This window comes from Anomaloglossus baeobatrachus, chromosome 4 (genome assembly GCF_048569485.1).
Source record: "Anomaloglossus baeobatrachus isolate aAnoBae1 chromosome 4, aAnoBae1.hap1, whole genome shotgun sequence".
In the NCBI taxonomy this organism is placed as follows: Eukaryota; Metazoa; Chordata; class Amphibia; order Anura; family Aromobatidae; genus Anomaloglossus; species Anomaloglossus baeobatrachus.
Genome location: NC_134356.1, coordinates 48185734 through 48204375, shown reverse-complemented (window position 1 = coordinate 48204375; position 18642 = coordinate 48185734). Strand labels below are relative to the sequence as shown.

The following is an 18642-nucleotide window of genomic DNA, read 5'->3' as shown; positions in this document are numbered from 1 at the left end:
CAGACTAGACCACGTAGCTGCCTGACACACCTGCTGAGCCGTCGCCCGGTGCCGCAATGCCCAGGAAGCACCTACGGCTCTGGTAGAATGGGCTTTCAGCCGTGAAGGGAGCGGAAGCCCAGAAGAACGGTAGGCCTCGAGAATCGGTTCCTTGATCCACCGAGCCAAGGTTGACCTGGAGGCCTGAGAGCCCTTACGCTGGCCAGCGACAAGGACAAAGAGCGCATCTGAACGGCGCAGGGGCACCGTGCGAGACACGTAGAACCGGAGTGCTCTCACTAGATCCAAAGAGTGCAAATCCTTTTCACACTGGTGAATTGGATTAGGGCAAAAGGAAGGCAAGGAGATATCCTGATTTAGATGAAAAGGGGATACCACCTTAGGGAGAAATTCCGGGACAGGACGCAGAACCACCTTATCCTGGTGAAAAACCAGGAAGGGGGCTTTGCATGACAGCGCTGCAAGCTCAGACACTCTCCGAAGCGATGTGACTGCCACCAGGAAAGCCACCTTCTGCGAAAGACGGGAGAGAGAGACATCCCGCAGCGGCTCAAAAGGCGGCTTTTGAAGAGCCGTCAGGACCCTGTTAAGATCCCAAGGTTCCAACGGACGTTTGTAAGGTGGGACCATGTGACAGACCCCCTGCAGGAACGTGCGGACCTGCGGAAGCCTGGCTAGACGCTTTTGAAAAAACACGGAGAGCGCCGATACTTGGCCCTTGAGAGAGCCGAGGGACAAACCCTTGTCCATTCCAGATTGTAGGAATGAAAGGAATGTGGGTAAAACAAACGGCCATGGAGGAAAACCGTTATCAGCGCACCAGGATAGGAAGATTTGCCAAGACCTGTAATAGATCTTGGCGGACGTTGGCTTCCTGGCTTGTCTCATGGTGGCAATGACATCCTGAGAAAACCCTGAAGACGCTAGGAGCCAGGACTCAATGGCCACACAGTCAGGTTGAGGGCAACAGAATTCAGATGGAAAAACGGGCCTTGTGACAGCAAGCCTGGGCGGTCTGGAAGTGCCCACGGTTGACCCACCGGGAGATGCCACAGATCCGGATACCACGACCGCCTCGGCCAGTCTGGAGCGACGAGAATGGCGCGACGGCAGTCGGACCTGATCTTGTGTAGTACCCTGGGCAGCATCGCCAGAGGGGGAAACACATAAGGCAGTCGAAACTGCGACCAATCCTGGACTAAAGCGTCCGCTGCCAGAGCTCTGTGATCCTGAGACCGTGCCATGAAGGCCGGGACCTTGTTGTTGTGTCGTGACGCCATGAGATCGTCGTCCGGCGTTCCCCAGCGGCGACAGATCTCTCGAAACACGTCTGGGTGCAGAGACCATTCCCCCGCGTCCATGCCCTAACGACTGAGAAAGTCTGCTTCCCAGTTTTCTACGCCCGGGATGTGAACTGCGGAGATGGTGGAGCCTGTGGCTTCCACCCACTGCAGAATCCGCCGGACTTCCTGGAAGGCTTGACGACTGCGAGTGCCGCCTTGGTGGTTGATGTAGGCGACGGCAGTGGCGTTGTCCGACTGGATTCGGATCTGCCTGCCCTCCAGCCACCGATGGAAAGCCAATAGGGCTAGATATACTGCCCTTATCTCCAGGATATTGATCTGAAGGGACGATGCTATCAGAGTCCAGGTTCCTTGAGCCCTGTGGTGGAGAAAAACCGCTCCCCAACCTGACAGGCTTGTTGGGTAGGAGCCACCACTGAAGTGATGTTTTTGATGCAAGGGAAAGAGAGATGTTCTTGTCGAGGGAAGCCGCACTCTTGTCCCATTTGCGAAGAATGTCCCATTGGAGTGGCCGTAGATGGAATTGCGCGAACGGCACTGCCTCCATAGCTGCAACCATCTTCCCCAGGAAGTGCATGAGGCGCCTTAAGGGGTGTGACTGACTCCGAAGAAGTGATTGCACCCCCGCTTGCAGTGCGCGTACGTTTGGGGAATCGAAATTGGTGTTTCTCCTGCTGAGAAGCCGACTCCTCTACAGGTGGAGGCGGGGGAGAGAGATCCAACACCTGGTTGATGGACGAGATAAGATCATTTACTAAGGCGTCACCCTCAGGGGTATCAAGGTTAAGGGCGAAGTCAGGGTCAGAGCCCTGAGCTCCCACGTCCGCCTCGTCATCCTGAGAGTCCTCAAGCTGAGATCCAGAGCAGCGTGAGGAGGCCGGGGAAGAGTCCCAGCGAGGCCGCTTAGCCGGTCTGGGACTGCGATCCGGGCAGGAGTCCTCCGCCTGGGACCTAGGGGCTATCCTGGGAGCGCGCTGCAGCGCGGACCGAGAAGGCCCTGGAGGAGACAAACTAACAGGGGCCAGGGCCTGTGAAGAGCCCGGTCTGGAATGCAATGCCTCCAGGAGCTTAGATGACCATTTGTCCATAGACTGTGCAATGGATTGAGAAAGTGACAGAGAGTTTCTCAGCGAAAGAGGCCAATGATGGTGACTCTGTCCCTGCAGCCTGCTCAGGGGGAGCAGGGGGATCTACATGAACCGAGGGGCCCACAAGTGCCCTAGGCTCCGGCTGAGCAAGCGTGGCAGGAGTCGAGCATTGCTCACAGTGAGGGTAGGTGGATCCCGCAGGCAACACAGCCCCACAAGAGGTACAGGCTGCGAAAAAAACCTGTGCCTTAGGGGCTTTGCTCCTTGTGGACGACATGCTGTAAGCAATAAGTGTCCCTTAGGAGAGCGACCACTGAGGGTATATGGGAAAAGGTTCTACAGCCGTTCCGAATATAAAATATATATATATATATATATCTATATCTATATCTATATCTATCTATCTATCTATCTATCTATCTATCTATATCTGTGCTGCTGCAGCATACACCGGCAGAATGCCAAACATGGCCGCCGGAGCTCTCAAGTGGGGAGTGAAGCCATGGGCGGCGCCGGTAAAAGGCGGGAATCTGGAGGCCCCATAGTGGTCCATGAGAGGGGAGGGGAGACATGCAAAGATGCTCCAGCCCTCTGTCGGTAATCCCGCCCTTACCCCTGACAGGCAGGCCCGGGGGCGGGATTTTTCGCGACTAGGCCGCGATGAAGCCGGGGACTAAATTTAAGGCCGTGCCCGACAAGCAGGCACGGTCGGCGCGGAAGTCCGATGAAAAAACAACGGACGGCGCTACTGGGGAGAAAGGCGACCTCTCTCCCCGTACCGTCCCCACATGGGGACACAGAGTACCTTCAAGGTTGCAGGGCCCGGTCCCTGGGGATGAAAACGCTCCGGTCCAGCAGGTTCCACCAGGGGCTGCGGATGGAGCACGGTCTCAGAAGGTGAATGACTGGTGAGGCTCCCACTTCTCCCAGAGCCGCATAAGGGATGGTGAAGGAGACGGCATGTGGCTCCAGCCTTTGTACCCGCCATGGGTACCTCAACCTTAACAACACCGCCGACATAGTGGGGTGAGAAGGGAGCATGCCGGGGACCCCATAGGGGACCTCTTTTCTTCCATGTGCCTCCTTCCACACAAAGCATAAAACTGAGGAGCCCGTGGTCCACGGGAGAATGTATAGGCAGAGGGGAGGGGTTACACTTTTTAAAGTGTAATACTTTGTGTGGCCTCCAGAGGCAGAAGCTATACACCCAATTGTCTGGGTCTCCCAATGGAGCGACAAAGAAAAGATTTCTTTTACGAGCGCTCAGGAAATCAATACAGCACACAGGCTTAGTATGCTTTACTCAAAGAATTCTCATTAGTACACTAGCTGTACTACCCGGCTTCGCCCGGGTTAATAACTGTTGTTAACAAAATAGAATGTATTAACATTCCTGGGATAAAATATATAAATAGAATGTATTACCGCCCGGGATAGTAACTGTCTCTCTGTTTCTCTCCCATTCTCTGTCTGTCTCCCCCTCTGTATATATCTCTCTGTCTCTCTCTCTCTTTGTCTGTCTGTCTCTTTCCCTGTCTATCTCAATCTCTTTCCCTGTCTATCTATCTCTGTCACTTTCGCTGTCTGTCTCTTTGTCTGTCTCTTTACCTGTCTCTTACCCCGTCGGTCTTTTTCCCTGTGTCTGTCTCTTGGTCTGTGTCTAATCTCTTTACCTATCTGTGTCTGACTCTTAACCTGTCTCTCTCTTTCCCTGTCTCTTTCCCTGTCAGTCTGTCTCTTTGTCTGTCTCTTTGTGTCTGTCTCTTACCCTGTCTATGTCTGTTTCTTACCCTGTCTGTGTCTGCCTCTTTCCCTGGCTGCATTGTAACACGCCAACATTCCATATAAGGGCGTGGCTGCGCATTCTTCTGAAGTTCTGGCTGCACTGTAGCTTCCAGCTCCATTCACTTTAATGGAGGCAGGTTTTTTTGGGAATAACTGTAAAGCGCAGGGTTAAAATTTCTCCTCAAAACATAGCCTATGACGCTCTCGGGGTCCAGACGTGTGAGTGTGCAAAATTTTGTGGCTGTAGCTGCGACGGTGCAGATGCCAATCCCGGACATACACACACATACACACACACACATACACACATACACACACATACACACACATACACACATACAGCTTTATATAATAGATGTGACCAGTTTATATAGGGTCACAGACAAAAAATAAGTTCCCTCGGAACCATGCACCAAAAAGAGTAGGAGGGGCGTGAACAGAAATGTGAAACTTCCCCGTCCATCAGTGTTAGAGGAATCCGATGACACCATTAGCTATAAGACAAGATGGACTCTTTAAGAACAATTTGGACTAACTTCCAAAAAAAAAAAAAAGAGGATGGGAAAGTATCAGGGAAGTAGAGAAAAGGCTGAATGGACCTCAAGACTCCTGACCGATTGAACACAAGGCAGTAGGAATCTGATGCATTTGGGTTAAATCACCATATTAGACTTCTAATACTTTTCACCATATCATGTATGCACAAGTCTGGAAATGTGATATACTTGGGAGTTCCAACATGTCGCCCATTTTTGCATTAGAGGCTTCTCTACTACCTTGAGATGGTTTTTGAAGGAACATTGGGATACGTAGAATACCTGATAGGTGAAGGTCCTGGCGGCTGGATTACCGGACTCGCACCGTACACTTCCACATGCCAATATCAGCGCCATCCTCACTGCCACCTTACAATAAACCTTTGGTTCGCTAGCAGCTGCAAAACTACAACTCCCAGCATGCTGTCAGTCATGTTAGAAGTTGTAATTTTTGCAAAACGATGGAAACCATTGCGGCAGAAGAATAAACTAACTGGTCAGTGTTAAATAATGCGGTGTATGGTTTAAATTGTTTTCATGGCCAATGCAACTAAAAATATCAAAAACTAAAGATATAATAAAGCTTTACGTGAACTAATAAGTAGTAAGACCACAAATCAATATGGGAGGAAGGACCCGGATTATAACCCTCGTACGATGGATATGCCTGGTGCAAACGAGCGCAGGTCAGCAGGGTCAGGGAACCTCTGCTGCGGCCGTAAATTATTCACACAAATGCATCATTTATGGCGGAAGAATCAGCGTCGAGGTCTTGGTCGTACTTTGACAGCTTACATACTAAACAAACTTTTTTTTTTTACTTCGATTGCTAAATTATTTATACCGCAGCAGGGTCGTCAGAAATGGCGGGGAAAAAAAAAAAAAAAGATGAAATCGGTTCTACAGATGGATTAATTCTCAGGGTGTCTCTGCATATTAGAAAGGGTTAAACACTGAGTATATGTGCAAAACATTGAAAAATGTATTAGAAAAAAACGCAATAAAGAACAATATTAAAAACAAATAAAACATCACCAAAGAAAAATATCATGGTGAATTGAAAATGGAATTATTAGGACAGAATCAAATGTTTCAGAGTGTATTTAAAGAGTTGTATTGAAATACCAAAGATACAAAAGGTAATAAGATAATATATAGAAATAGGATCAAGGTATCAGGCTAGAACATTACAAAAAAGAGAATTTTGTTTACTTACCGTAAATTCTTTTTCTTATAGTTCCGACATGGGAGACCCAGACCATGGGTGTATAGCTACTGCCTCCGGAGGACACACAAAGTACTACACTAAAAGTGTAGCTCCTCCCTCCGAGCATATACACTCCCCGGATGACAAATCCAACCAGTTTAGTGCCAAAGCTGAAGGAGGACATCCACCCATAAGTAGAGATAGAGTAAAACCCGGAATAACCGGAACCTCTGTCTACAACAACAGCCGGTGAAAACACACGGAACAAGAAAGCTGCCAACAGGCAACAGGGAGGGTGCTGGGTCTCCCATGTCGGAACTATAAGAAAAAGAATTTACGGTAAGTAAACAAAATTCTCTTTTTCTTCATCGTTCCTTATGGGAGACCCAGACCATGGGACGTCTCAAAGCAGTCCATGGGTGGGAAATAAACAGAAACTGAGAAGTAGGCGAAACCTAACTTCACAAATGGGCGACAGCCGTCCGAAGGATGCGTCTGCCCAAGCTCGCATCTGCCGAAGCATGAGCATGCACTTGGTAGTGCTTCGAAAGGGTGTGCAGACTAGACCAAGTGGCAGCCTGACAGACCTGCTGAGCTGTAGCCCAAGAGGCACCGACAGCTCTGGTCGAGTGCGCCTTAATCCCCGGCGGGGGAGGCACCTGAGAACATTGGTAGGCATCGGATATGGCCGACCTAATCCAACGAGCTAGGGTCGGTTTAGAAGCCGAGAGACCCTTGCGCCGACCTGTGGTCAGCAGAAAAAGAGAGGTGCACCGCCTAAAAAAAACAGCGGTGCGTGACACATAGATCCGGAGCGTCCGCACCAAATCTAAAGCATGCAACGCTTGGGACAGTCCTAGCTGCAGGCCGGACTGTATAAAGGACAGGATGGTCGGCAAGGAAAAACGGCCAAGGAGCATGGCCGGAAGAACGACACCAGGACAGGAAAATTCTCCAAGTCCTGTGGTAAATCCTGGCCGAGGAAGACTTCCGAGCCTGAGTCATAGTGAAGATGACCTCGGAAGGAATGCCTGAAGCCGTAAGGATTCAGGGCTCAAGAGCTACGCCGTCAATCTGAGAGCCGCAGAATTCTGGCGGAAAACGGACCTTGTGAGAGAAGGTCTGGCCGGTCCGGGAGATGCCACAGCACCTCTACGGAAAGACGGAGCAGGTCTGGGAACCAAGCTCGACTGGGCCAGTCTGGGGCGATGAGTACGACCCGACGGCCCTCCATTCTGATCTTGCGCAGGACTCTGGGCAAGAGAGCTAGAGGGGGAAACACGTAGGCCAGACGGAACTGGGACCAATCTGGAACCAGCGCGTCCGCTGCCAAGGCCTGAGGATCGTGGGAGCGAGCCACGTAAACCGGGACCTCGTTGTTGTGCCGGGATGCCATTAGATCCACTTCCGGAGTGCCCCGCCTGCTAAATTGACCGGAACACTGCCGGATGCAGGGCCCACTCGCCGCTGTCCACGGTTTGACGGCTGAGATAATCTGCCTCCCAGTTTTCTACGCCTGGGATGTGGACTGCGGATATGGTGGACTTGGAGTCCTCCGTCCACTGAAGGATACGTTGAACTTCCAACATTGCTAGGCGGCTGCGAGTCCCGCCTTAGGTGATTGATGTAGGCAACTGCTGTCGCGTTGTCTGACTGGACTCGAATGTGCTTGCCCGCCGACAGGTGGTGAAAAACTACGAGAGCTAGGAGTACAGCCCTGATTTCCAGCACATTGATCGAGAGGGCTGATTCGGACAGAGTCCAAGTGCCCTGTGCTCGGTGGTGGAGAAACACTGCTCCCCAGCCGGATAGACTGGCATCCGTGGTGAGAATCACCCAGGACGGGGCCAGAAAGGAGCGTCCCTGGGACAGAGAGAGGGGCCGAAGCCACCACTAAAGAGAGCTCCTGGTCTGTGGCGACAGAGCCACCAGCCTGTGCAAGGAAGAGGTTCCTTGTCCCAACAGCGGAGAATGTCCAGCTGCAGGGAACGCAGATGGAACTGGCAAAGGGAACCGCTTCCATTGACGCCACCATCTGACCCAGCACCTGCATGAGGTGCCTGATGGAATGACGGCGGAGCCTCAGCAGGGAGCGAACCGCCAGATGAAGGGACTGCTGTTTGACTAAGGGCAGCTTCACAAGTGCTAGCAGAGTCTCGAATTGCATCCCTAGGTACGTAAGTTCCTGGGTCGGGGTCAGAGTGGACTTGCAAGCGTGGCGAGAGTGAGCGAGACACTCCGCTGAGAGTGAGCGAGACACTCCGCTGAGAGTGAGCGAGACACTCCGCTGAGAGTGAGCGAGACACTCCGCTGAGAGTGAGCGAGACACTCCGCTGAGAGTGAGCGAGACACTCCGCTGAGAGTGAGCGAGACACTCCGCTGAGAGTCTGCACTGGATGAAGCCCTGACTAGAAGGTCGTCCAGGTAAGGAATCACTACCAACCCCTGGAGGAGCAGAACCGCAACCACTGCTGCCATGACCTTGGTGAATACACGAAGGGCCGTGGCTAACCCCAAGGGGAGAGCCACGAATTGGAAATTTTGCTCCCCTGATACAGGCGGATTGAGGTCCAGTACAAATATAATGGACGCAATCAAATCATTAGCATCTGCGTCACTTTCGGACAGATCAATGGGGTACATGGAGAAGTGTCCGAGCCCCCAGTAAAGGCATCCTCCTTGTCCTGCGAGTCAGCTCGTGAACCAGAGCCGCGGGGCGAGGAGGGAAAGGGGACCCTGCGTCTCCATTTTAGGAGGACGGGGTCTGAGACCAGATGAAGAATCCTCTGTGAGCTTTGCTGAGCGAGCCGTAGCAGCAGAAGCGCCCTGAGAGGGGGCCGATGCATGCTCAGCAGTGTCCGGGACAGCTGTCCCCTGGAGAGAGGGATTCTACCCAAGCCGGGGGTTCAGCCACCGGAGCCGGAGCAGCCGGAGGGACCACTGGGGATGAGCCTCCAGGCTGAGGCACCACTATGTTAGAGCAGGCATCACAATGTGGTTATGTGCTCGGTACAGGCAGTACGAGCCTACAGCAGTGCATAATAAGAACAGCCTTGCAGCCCTGCTCTGATATGAGACATGCTGCAGAAGTGGGGGCTCTGTCCAGAATGACCCACAGCAGAGTATATAAACAGAGTATATAAGCAGCTGCACAACCGGAGGTTGTGGCTTGCCAGACCGTTTAACATAGGGACATCTCTGTGCCCTCCAGATCCCCCAGCCCAGGCCCCCATTTGTCACAATGTGTTATGCAGACATTGAGAACGCTGAGAAAATGGCGTCCGCAGCGAGGAGAGGGGGCGGGGCCTACTGTGAGAGCAGGACGGAGGGCAAATGAGGCATACAGGGGAGGGAATCTTTCCTCAGTGAGGAGTGTCCCTTCCCTGTGCTGAACAGCCGCTGGGTGGAGCCACACTGTCCCCCTGCATGACTGACATGCAGGGGCAGTGAAATCGAAACTAGGCCTCAGGCGAAGCCGGGGCCTAGATTTAAACATGTGGCCAGCGTGCAGGCACCATCGGCGCGGTTCTCCAGTGAAAACTGGAGAACCGGCCGGAAATGTTAACACAGTTATAAAACACACTCTCCCCAATATATAAAGTACAAGGGACCCCTGGAAAGACCACCGTCTGTGGTAATAACGTCTCAGTACTTAGCTTGTGAGACGCAGGTGCCAGGTCCCTGGGGGGTGATCGCTCCGTCCGTCAGGGTCCTGAAAGGGCTGCGGATGGAGACCGGTCTCCTGCAAAGCAGTGAGAATCGTGATGGCTCCCACTTCAAGCCAGAGCCTCAGGGGATGGTGAAGGAGCGCGGCATGAAAGGGCTCCAGCCCTGAAATCAACCTTAACAGCACCGCCGACACAGTGGGGTGAGAAGGGACATGCCGGGAGTCCAGATTGGACCCGCTTTTCTTCCAAATCTTTGAAATCAAAAATCAAAAATCAGAGGATGCATGTGTGTGTGTGACCTCCTGAACACAAAGCATTGAACTGGTTGGATTTGTCATCCGGGGAGTGTATATGCTCGGAGGGAGGAGCTACACTTTTAGTGTAGTACTTTGTGTGTCCTCCGGAGGCAGTAGCTATACACCCATGGTCTGGGTCTCCCATAAGGAACGATGAAGAAAACACTCTGAAGAGGTCTGCCTAAAATGTGGGTCCCAGGGGAGGGATTTGCAGTAGATCCTACACACACCAACTCCCATATATAATGGGGGAAGGTTACAACAAGGTGTGAGGAATAACCCTAACTTAAATGGTATACCAAAATGACGTAAGTGTCACAAATGTATAATAGATAAGAGGTTATGCCAAAGCTATGAAAATGAATATACCTGAGGTAAGAGTGCAGAGACCAAAAACGGTCAACGGTCAATTCCCACACACCTGGAAATCCCCAGCTAGAAACCTAGTTTTCATCGACGCGCGTTTCGCACGTTTTTTTTCAAGATGGAGAGGCATACTAGAAGGGGTGTCTAAATTTAAAAATTTATTTACATATCAAAGAGAGATGCCAAAAGGTTTGATCAGTGTCGGGTATGGGCATTTATCGCTAAACAGGAGGGGCACAAGCGCTCACTTACTGAGCTGTTTACTGTCATTTTGAGAAAATCAAATGTTTTCTTTGCTGCATACAGAGCTCATGAATATGCTGGACTACCTGCAGCAGCCAAGTAGTCCTGCAACCAGGGCTGTGGAGTTTGAGTCGGTGCCCATTTTGGTGGACTCGGTATAAAATGGCCAGACTCTGACTCCTAAAATAATAAATTGTACTAAAAATATATATATATATATATATATATATATATATATATATATATATATATATATATATATATATATATATATATATATATATATATATATATATATATATATATATATATATATATATATATATATATATAGAGAGAGAGAGAGAGAGAGAGAGAGAGAGAGAGAGATGGAGATTATATATAATAAATTTGGTACAAATGGGATCAATGCAGTGTGTGATGAATTTTTTTTTTTTACAAGAATTTGGGAAAGTTATGACATGTCGTATACATGTCTGTTCCGTTCCTGATCACAGAATCCCGGCTTTCAGTTGAGATGAATCTGTGCTGCACTTCAGCTACATAATATAAGTAGTGAAGCTCGTCCTCTACAGAGAAGGGGAAAAACAAAGACACAAAGAACACCTGCAATCATATCGGAACTGCCAGAGACTCTAGAGTGATCAGGAAAGTAGGATTAAGGCAAGTACTTTTTAAAGTAAGTCTAAACTTTCAATAAACAGCAAAATGATCTATAGAATTAGATCACCTTGTTGAAGCTGCTTCACATCGCTCTCCTATTTATCACTTGCACTATGTTGTGCACACACTGCATCTGGCAATAAGAGGTAGTCTGCAAGAAAGACATGCTGGAACTAATTGGCCAAGTGAGGAAATTGGTTATTGCTGCCAGAACCCCCCAAAATTGATTCAATCTTGAAAAAACGTGCTGGAAAAGGGGCAATTGTCGATCAAGCCACTCAGTGGGGCAACACTTATTTAATGATTGAGCGATTGCTTGACCTGAAACCCTTTCTTGTAGACATGGCCAACCCACAGATAACACTAAATGAAAATCAAGGGACACAGGTGGCCGAATTGAGAGAATTGCTTTATCACCCATTTACAGTGACTAAAAAATTACAAGCTGAGGATTTAACTCCTGACATTTTCATAAAGCAGTGGAAGAACTTGCTGTTTTGCCTGTTGCAAAGAGAAGGTTTAATCTCAGATTTCATTGCTGCTTCAATGAAACGGAGAAAGACATTGCTAGTAGAAAATAAAATTCTTCTGGCAGCTGTGTATGTGGACCCAAGTCATCGTATATTGATGTATGATGAACAGCTTACTAAAGGAAAAGAAGCTATGGCTGAAGTAGCGGCTAGGATAGGGCTGCCAAGAGCACGAGGACTTGGATCCTGCCAGTGCTACTGCTACCGTATCTTCATCCTCATCAGATGAGAAACTTAATTTTGAAAAGAATTTCGATGACATGGAGCAGCAAAGTGTTGCTGCAGCGAATAAGATTCCATTCCCATAGCAAACAGATTGACCATATTTCAGCAAAATTTTTCACTTGCTCTCATAGAAGTAGAAGAGTTCAACCGTTCATCAAAACTGACTGTGCATGAGGCAATTACTTCATACCCTAAAATTGTTAGGGATGTTGCCCATGTGGTTACAGCTTTGCCTCCAACCCAAGTTAGTGTAGAGAGGTTGTTCTCTAGCCTTTAAACAATTAGGCCAGACTTGAGGCCATCTTCATATGAGGATCTGATGGAGGCCATACTATTTCTCAGAACAAATTCATAGACTTTATGTTGAAAACTGTTTTTTCCCCGAACTTACTGCACAGTATATTTGATATTTACAATTTATTAAAGTTTTCCGTGTTCTAAATTTGTATTCCAATAAATATATTTTATGTTCTATCTAAACAGCTTGATTATTGTATCATAATAATGATTAATAGTCTGATGTTACCATTTTATTACAGTAAAGATATCACAAATATGAGTCATGTGTGAGGGAGCAGAGTCGTGGAGTCGGATTCGGAGGATTAGAGCCCTGCCTCTAATGATATTCTATTGCTGATTAAACAGTGATTTTATCAAAATTACACTAAGCAGCTCAGTAAGTGACACACTGCTGGAATCAGGATCTCTGCCCTTACATTATACTTCTCTCAGATTAGGTTGTAAAAACCTGGTGACAAATTCCCTTTAAACAGCAGCAACTGGGTTTCACTCTGATCGCTGCTGTTAGAGGCAGGAACCAGCTGTATAACACAACCAGTACCTGATCAGTGTGGAGTGGGCTCCTGCACCATAATGTAACACTACATCATGGAGTGGGAAGGGGTTAAAAGAGTGGCCTGGTGATTTACAAATCACATTTGTGCAACATTTATGTGCAATGGTTTGATGCTCGAAATCTTACATTTTGGACCCGGGTTTCAGAGAAACATACCGTATTTTTTGCTTTATAAGACGCACTTTTGTTCCCCCAAATTTTGGGGGAAAGTAGGGGGTGCGTCTTATAATCCGAATATACAGATTATATACTGCAGGGCCCAGGGGAGGTGGGGGCAGCTCTGGAACGGTGCTGGAGGCTGAGGCAGGCTGGTGGAGGCTGGTGAAGGCTGCAGGAGGCAGCGGGAGATCTCCTGCTCCCGCTCAAATAATATGGTCTGCCGCTGTCCATCACCGTGGTGCTGAAACCGCACCGCGGTGATGGGCTGGGGGAGCGGCAGCTATTATATGTGCCTGCACGCCCCTTTGATTGCACATGGCCCCAATGCTGCTGCCCATCCTAAAATAAAAAACTCTTTACTTACCTCCTTGAGCATGTCTCCCCGGTCTCCCTGCTTCCGCTGTGATCGGGCACGCAGAGATGTCACCACTCTGCGATGCCGATCACATGACCGGCACCGAGAACCAGGAAGTGCAGGAGCTCAGCAGCACGGAGGGAAACACGAGGGAGGACAGCGCTAGAGAAGGGAAGTAAAGAGTTTTTTATTTTAATATGGGCAGCAGCATGGGGGCCATATCAAACACAGGGGGACGTGTGCCATCCATTGGGGGGCCATGAGCAGCAGAAAGGGACATGTGCCATCCATAGGGGGCCATGGGCAGCACAGGGGGACATGTGCCATCCATAGGTGGCCAGGGGCAGCACAGGGGGACGTGTGCCATCCATAGGAGACCTGTGCCAGCTGTAGGAGACATGTGCCATCTATAGTAGACGTGTGCCAGCTGTAGGGGACGTGTGCCAGCAATAGGGGACGTGTGCCAGCAATAGGGGACATCTCACATTACCTTCCTGCAGTTCTGTTTTCTCGGGGATGACCTCAGGACAGGCTCCATCGTCTTCTTGATCAGAGGTCCCGTTCTGTGCTGGGGAACTAGGGCTTTCTGGTTCTCTGCTCGTCACTTCTCCTCCAACCTCCTGAGCGATGTTGTCCGTCTTTTTCTTCTTCTTGGCCTTGTTTTTGACTTGAAGAGTACGCTTCTTTTCTAGGTCAATGGATTTCTTTCCTAATAAAAAAAAAATGCATAAGGGGTTGACATTTTTAAAATTACACTGCAGACTGGTTTTCTTTTTATATGGTTAAAACAATAGTCACATTAATCCAAATATTTTTTTTTAGTTTGCGTGATAATTGGATTTTTGTGTTTCGCTGAATGCATTGGGGGACACGGGACCGTAGGTATAGGCCAGTGTTTTCCAAACTCCAGTCCTCATGGCCCCCAACAGGTCATGTTTTCAGGATTTCCTTAACATTGAACAGGTGATGGAATTATTGACAAGACATCACCTGTGCTATACTAAAGAAATCCTGAAAACCGGACCTGTTGGGGGCCGTGAGGGCTGGAGTTTGGGAAACACTGGTATAGGCCATGCCACTAGGAGGCTCAGCATAAGGTGGAAAAAATAAATTGGATCCGTTCGGTGTGCTATACCCAGGCAGCTTAGTTGATTGCCAAAAACTATAGGAGAGTAACCCAAAAACTGGTAAAAAAAAAAGAGAATTTTGTTACTTACCGTAAATTCTTTTTCTTATAGTTCCGTATTGGGAGACCCAGACCATGGGTGTTTAGCTTCTGCCTCCGGAGGACACACAAAGTACTACACTTAAAAGTGTAGCTCCTCCTTCTGAGCTTATACACCCCCTGGTAGCCAGTCCTAGCCAGTTTAGTGCAAAAGCTGAAGGAGAATAGCCACCCACAAGTAGAACCGAGTAAGAACCGGAACAACCGGAGACTCTGTCCACGACAACAGCCGGTGATAACACACGGAACAAGAAAATTGCCAACAGGCAACAGGGAGGGAGCTGGGTCTCCCAATACGGAACTATAAGAAAAAGAATTTACGGTAAGTAACAAAATTCTCTTTTTCTTTATCGTTCCTTTGGGAGACCCAGACCATGGGACGTTCCAAAGCTGTCCCTGGGTGGGAATAAACAGAAAAAACTAAGAAGTAGGCGGAGCCTAACTTCACAAGTGGGCGACAGCCGCCTGAAGGATGAGTCTGCTCAAGCTCGCATCTGCCGAAGCATGAGCATGCACTTGGTAGTGCTTCGAAAAGGTATGCAGGCTAGTCCAAGTGGCAGCCTGACAGACTTGTTGAGCCGTAGCCTGGTGCCTAAAAGCCCAAGAGGCACCGACAGCTCTGGTCGAGTGTGCGTTGATCCCCGGCGGGGGAGGCACCTGAGTACTCTGGTAGGCGTCCGAAATGGTCGATCTAATCCAACGGGCCAAGGTCGGCTTAGAAGCAGAGAGACCCTTGCGCCGCCCTGTGGTTAGCACAAAGAAGGGAATTTTGTTTACTTACCGTAAATTCCTTTTCTTCTAGCTCTAATTGGGAGACCCAGACAATTGGGTGTATAGCTACTGCCTCCGGAGGCCACACAAAGTATTACACTTAAAAGTGTAAGGCCCCTCCCCTACTGCCTATACACCCCCCGTGGGATCACGGGCTCCTCAGTTTTAGTGCAAAAGCAAGAAGGAGGAAAGCCAATAAACTGGTTTAAGCAAATTCAATCCGAAGGAATATCGGAGAACTGAAACCATTCAACATGAACAACATGTGTATACAAAAAAACAGGGGCGGGTGCTGGGTCTCCCAATTAGAGCTAGAAGAAAAGGAATTTACGGTAAGTAAACAAAATTCCCTTCTTCTTTGTCGCTCTATTGGGAGACCCAGACAATTGGGATGTCCAAAAGCAATCCCTGGGTGGGTAAAATAATACCTCGTGATAGGGCCATAAAAACGGCCCTTTTCTACAGGTGAGCAATCGCCGCCTGAAGGACTTGTCTACCTAGGCTGGCGTCCGCCGAAGCATAGGTATGCACCTGATAATGCTTGGTAAAAGTGTGCAGACTCGACCAGGTAGCCGCCTGGCACACTTGCTGAGCCGTAGCCTGGTGCCGTAATGCCCAGGACGCACCCACGGCTCTGGTAGAATGGGCCTTCAGCCCTGAGGGAACCGGAAGCCCCGCAGAACGGTAGCCTTCAAGAATTGGTTCCTTGATCCACCGAGCCAGGGTGGATTTGGAAGCCTGCGACCCTTTACGCTGGCCGGCGACAAGGACAAAGAGTGCATCCGAGCGGCGCAGAGGTGCCGTGCGGGAAATGTAGATTCTGAGTGCTCTCACCAGATCCAACAAATGCAAATCCTTTTCACATTGATGAACTGGACGAGGACACAAAGAAGGTAAGGAGATATCCTGATTGAGATGAAAGGGGGATACCACCTTAGGGAGAAACTCCGGAATCGGGCGCAGAACCACCTTGTCCTGGTGAAACACCAGGAAGGGAGATTTGCATGACAGCGCTGCTAGCTCGGACACTCTCCGAAGAGACGTGACCGCTACTAGAAAGGCCACTTTCTGTGAAAGGCGAGACAGGGAAACATCCCTCAAAGGCTCGAAAGGCGGCTTCTGGAGAGCAATTAGAACCCTGTTCAGATCCCAGGGCTCTAACGGCCGCTTGTAAGGAGGGACGATATGACAAACCCCTTGCAGGAGCGTGCGTACCTGAGGAAGTCGTGCTAGGCGCTTCTGAAAAAATACAGATAGCGCAGAGACTTGTCCCTTAAGGGAGCCGAGCGACAGACCTTTTTCCAACCCGGATTGCAGGAAGGAAAGAAACGTAGGCAAGGCAAATGGCCAGGGAGAAACTTCCTGAGCAGAGCACCAAGTTAAGAATATCTTCCACGTCCTGTGTTAGATCTTGGCAGAGGATAGTTTCCTAGCCTGTCTCATGGTGGCAATGACCTCTTGAGATAATCCTGAAGACGCTAGGATCCAGGACTCAATGGCCACACAGTCAGGTTCAGGGCCGCAGAATTCTGATGGAAAAACGGCCCTTGAGACAGCAAGTCTGACCGGTCTGGTATTGCCCACGGTTGTCCTACCGTGAGATGCCACAGATCCGGGTACCACGACCTCCTTGGCCAGTCTGGAGCGACGAGGATGGCGCGGCGGCAGTCGGACCTGATCTTGCGTAGCACTCTGGGCAACAGCGCCAGAGGTGGGAACACATAAGGCAGCCGGAACTGCGACCAATCTTGAACTAAGGCGTCCGCCGCCAGAGCTCTGAGATCGTGAGACCATGCCATGAAGGCCGGGACCTTGTTGTTGTGCCGGGACGCCATTAGGTCGACGTCCGGCCTCCCCCAGCGGCGACAAATTTCCTGAAACACGTCCGGGTGAAGAGACCATTCCCCTGCGTCCATACCCTGGCGACTGAGGAAGTCTGCTTCCCAGTTTTCTACGCCCGGGATGTGAACTGCGGATATGGTGGATGCCGTGTCTTCCACCCACGTCAGAATCCGCCGGACTTCCTGAAGGCTTGCCGACTGCGTGTCCCTCCTTGGTGGTTGATGTATGCCACCGCTGTGGAGTTGTCCGACTGAATTCGGATCTGCTTGCCTTCTAGCCACTGCTGGAAGGCTTGTAGGGCAAGATACACTGCTCTGATTTCCAGAACATTGATCTGAAGGGTGGACTCTTGCTGAGTCCACGTACCTTGAGCCCTGTGGTGGAGAAAAACTGCTCCCCACCCTGATAGACTCGCGTCCGTTGTGACCACCGCCCAGGATGGGGGTAGGAAAGACTTTCCTATTGACAATGAGGTGGGAAGAAGCCACCACTGAAGAGAATCCTTGGCCGCCTGAGAAAGGGAGACGTTCCTGTCTAGGGACGTCGACTTCCCGTCCCATTGGCGGAGAATGTCCCATTGTAATGGACGCAGATGAAACTGCGCGAAAGGGACTGCCTCCATTGCTGCTACCATCTTCCCCAAGAAGTGCATGAGGCGTCTCAAGGGATGCGACTGGCCCTGAAGGAGAGATTGCACCCCTGTCTGTAGTGAACGCTGTTTGTCCAGCGGAAGCATCACTATCGCTGATAGAGTATGAAACTCCATGCCAAGGTATGTTATCGATTGGGTTGGGGTCAGATTTGACTTTGAAAAGTTGATGATCCACCCGAAACTCTGGAGAGTCTCCAGCGCAACGTTCAGGCTGTGTTGGCATGCCTCTTGAGAGGGTGCCTTGACAAGTAGATCGTCCAAGTAAGGGATCACAGAGTGACCCTGAGAGTGCAGGACTGCTACTACTGCTGCCATGACCTTGGTGAAGACCCTTGGGGCTGTCGCCAGACCGAAAGGCCGGGCTACGAACTGAAGGTGTTCGTCTCCTATAACGAAGCGTAGAAAACGCTGGTGTTCTGGAGCAATCGGCACGTGGAGATAAGCATCTTTGATGTCTATTGATGCTAGGAAATCTCCTTGAGACATTGAGGCGATGACGGAGCGGAGGGATTCCATCCGGAACCGCCTGGTTTTCACATGCTTGTTGAGCAGTTTTAGGTCCAGAACAGGACGGAAAGACCCGTCCTTTTTTGGCACCACAAACAAATTGGAGTAAAAACCGTGACCTTGCTCCTGAAGAGGAACAGGGATCACCACTCCTTTTGCCTTTAAAGAGCACACCGCCTGCAGAAGAGCATTGGCTCGGCCGGGAGGCGGAGAAGTTCTGAAGAATCGAGTTGGAGGACGAGAACTGAACTCTATCCTGTACCCGTGAGACAGAATGTCTCTCACCCAACGGTCCTTGACATGTGGCAGCCAAATGTCGCCAAAGCGGGAGAGCCTGCCACCGACCGAGGATGCGGAGAGAGGA

At 50.0% G+C, this 18642-nt stretch overlaps 1 protein-coding gene across 1 annotated transcript in view; it reads right to left on the bottom strand.

The window, feature by feature from the left end:
• Window positions 1-18642, bottom strand: part of GEMIN5 (gem nuclear organelle associated protein 5) — a 167321-nt gene that overhangs the window by 46034 nt on the left and 102645 nt on the right. The window contains 1 exon segment of the mRNA XM_075344305.1: window positions 13772-13990. Coding sequence (XP_075200420.1) covers window positions 13772-13990 — 219 coding nt within the window.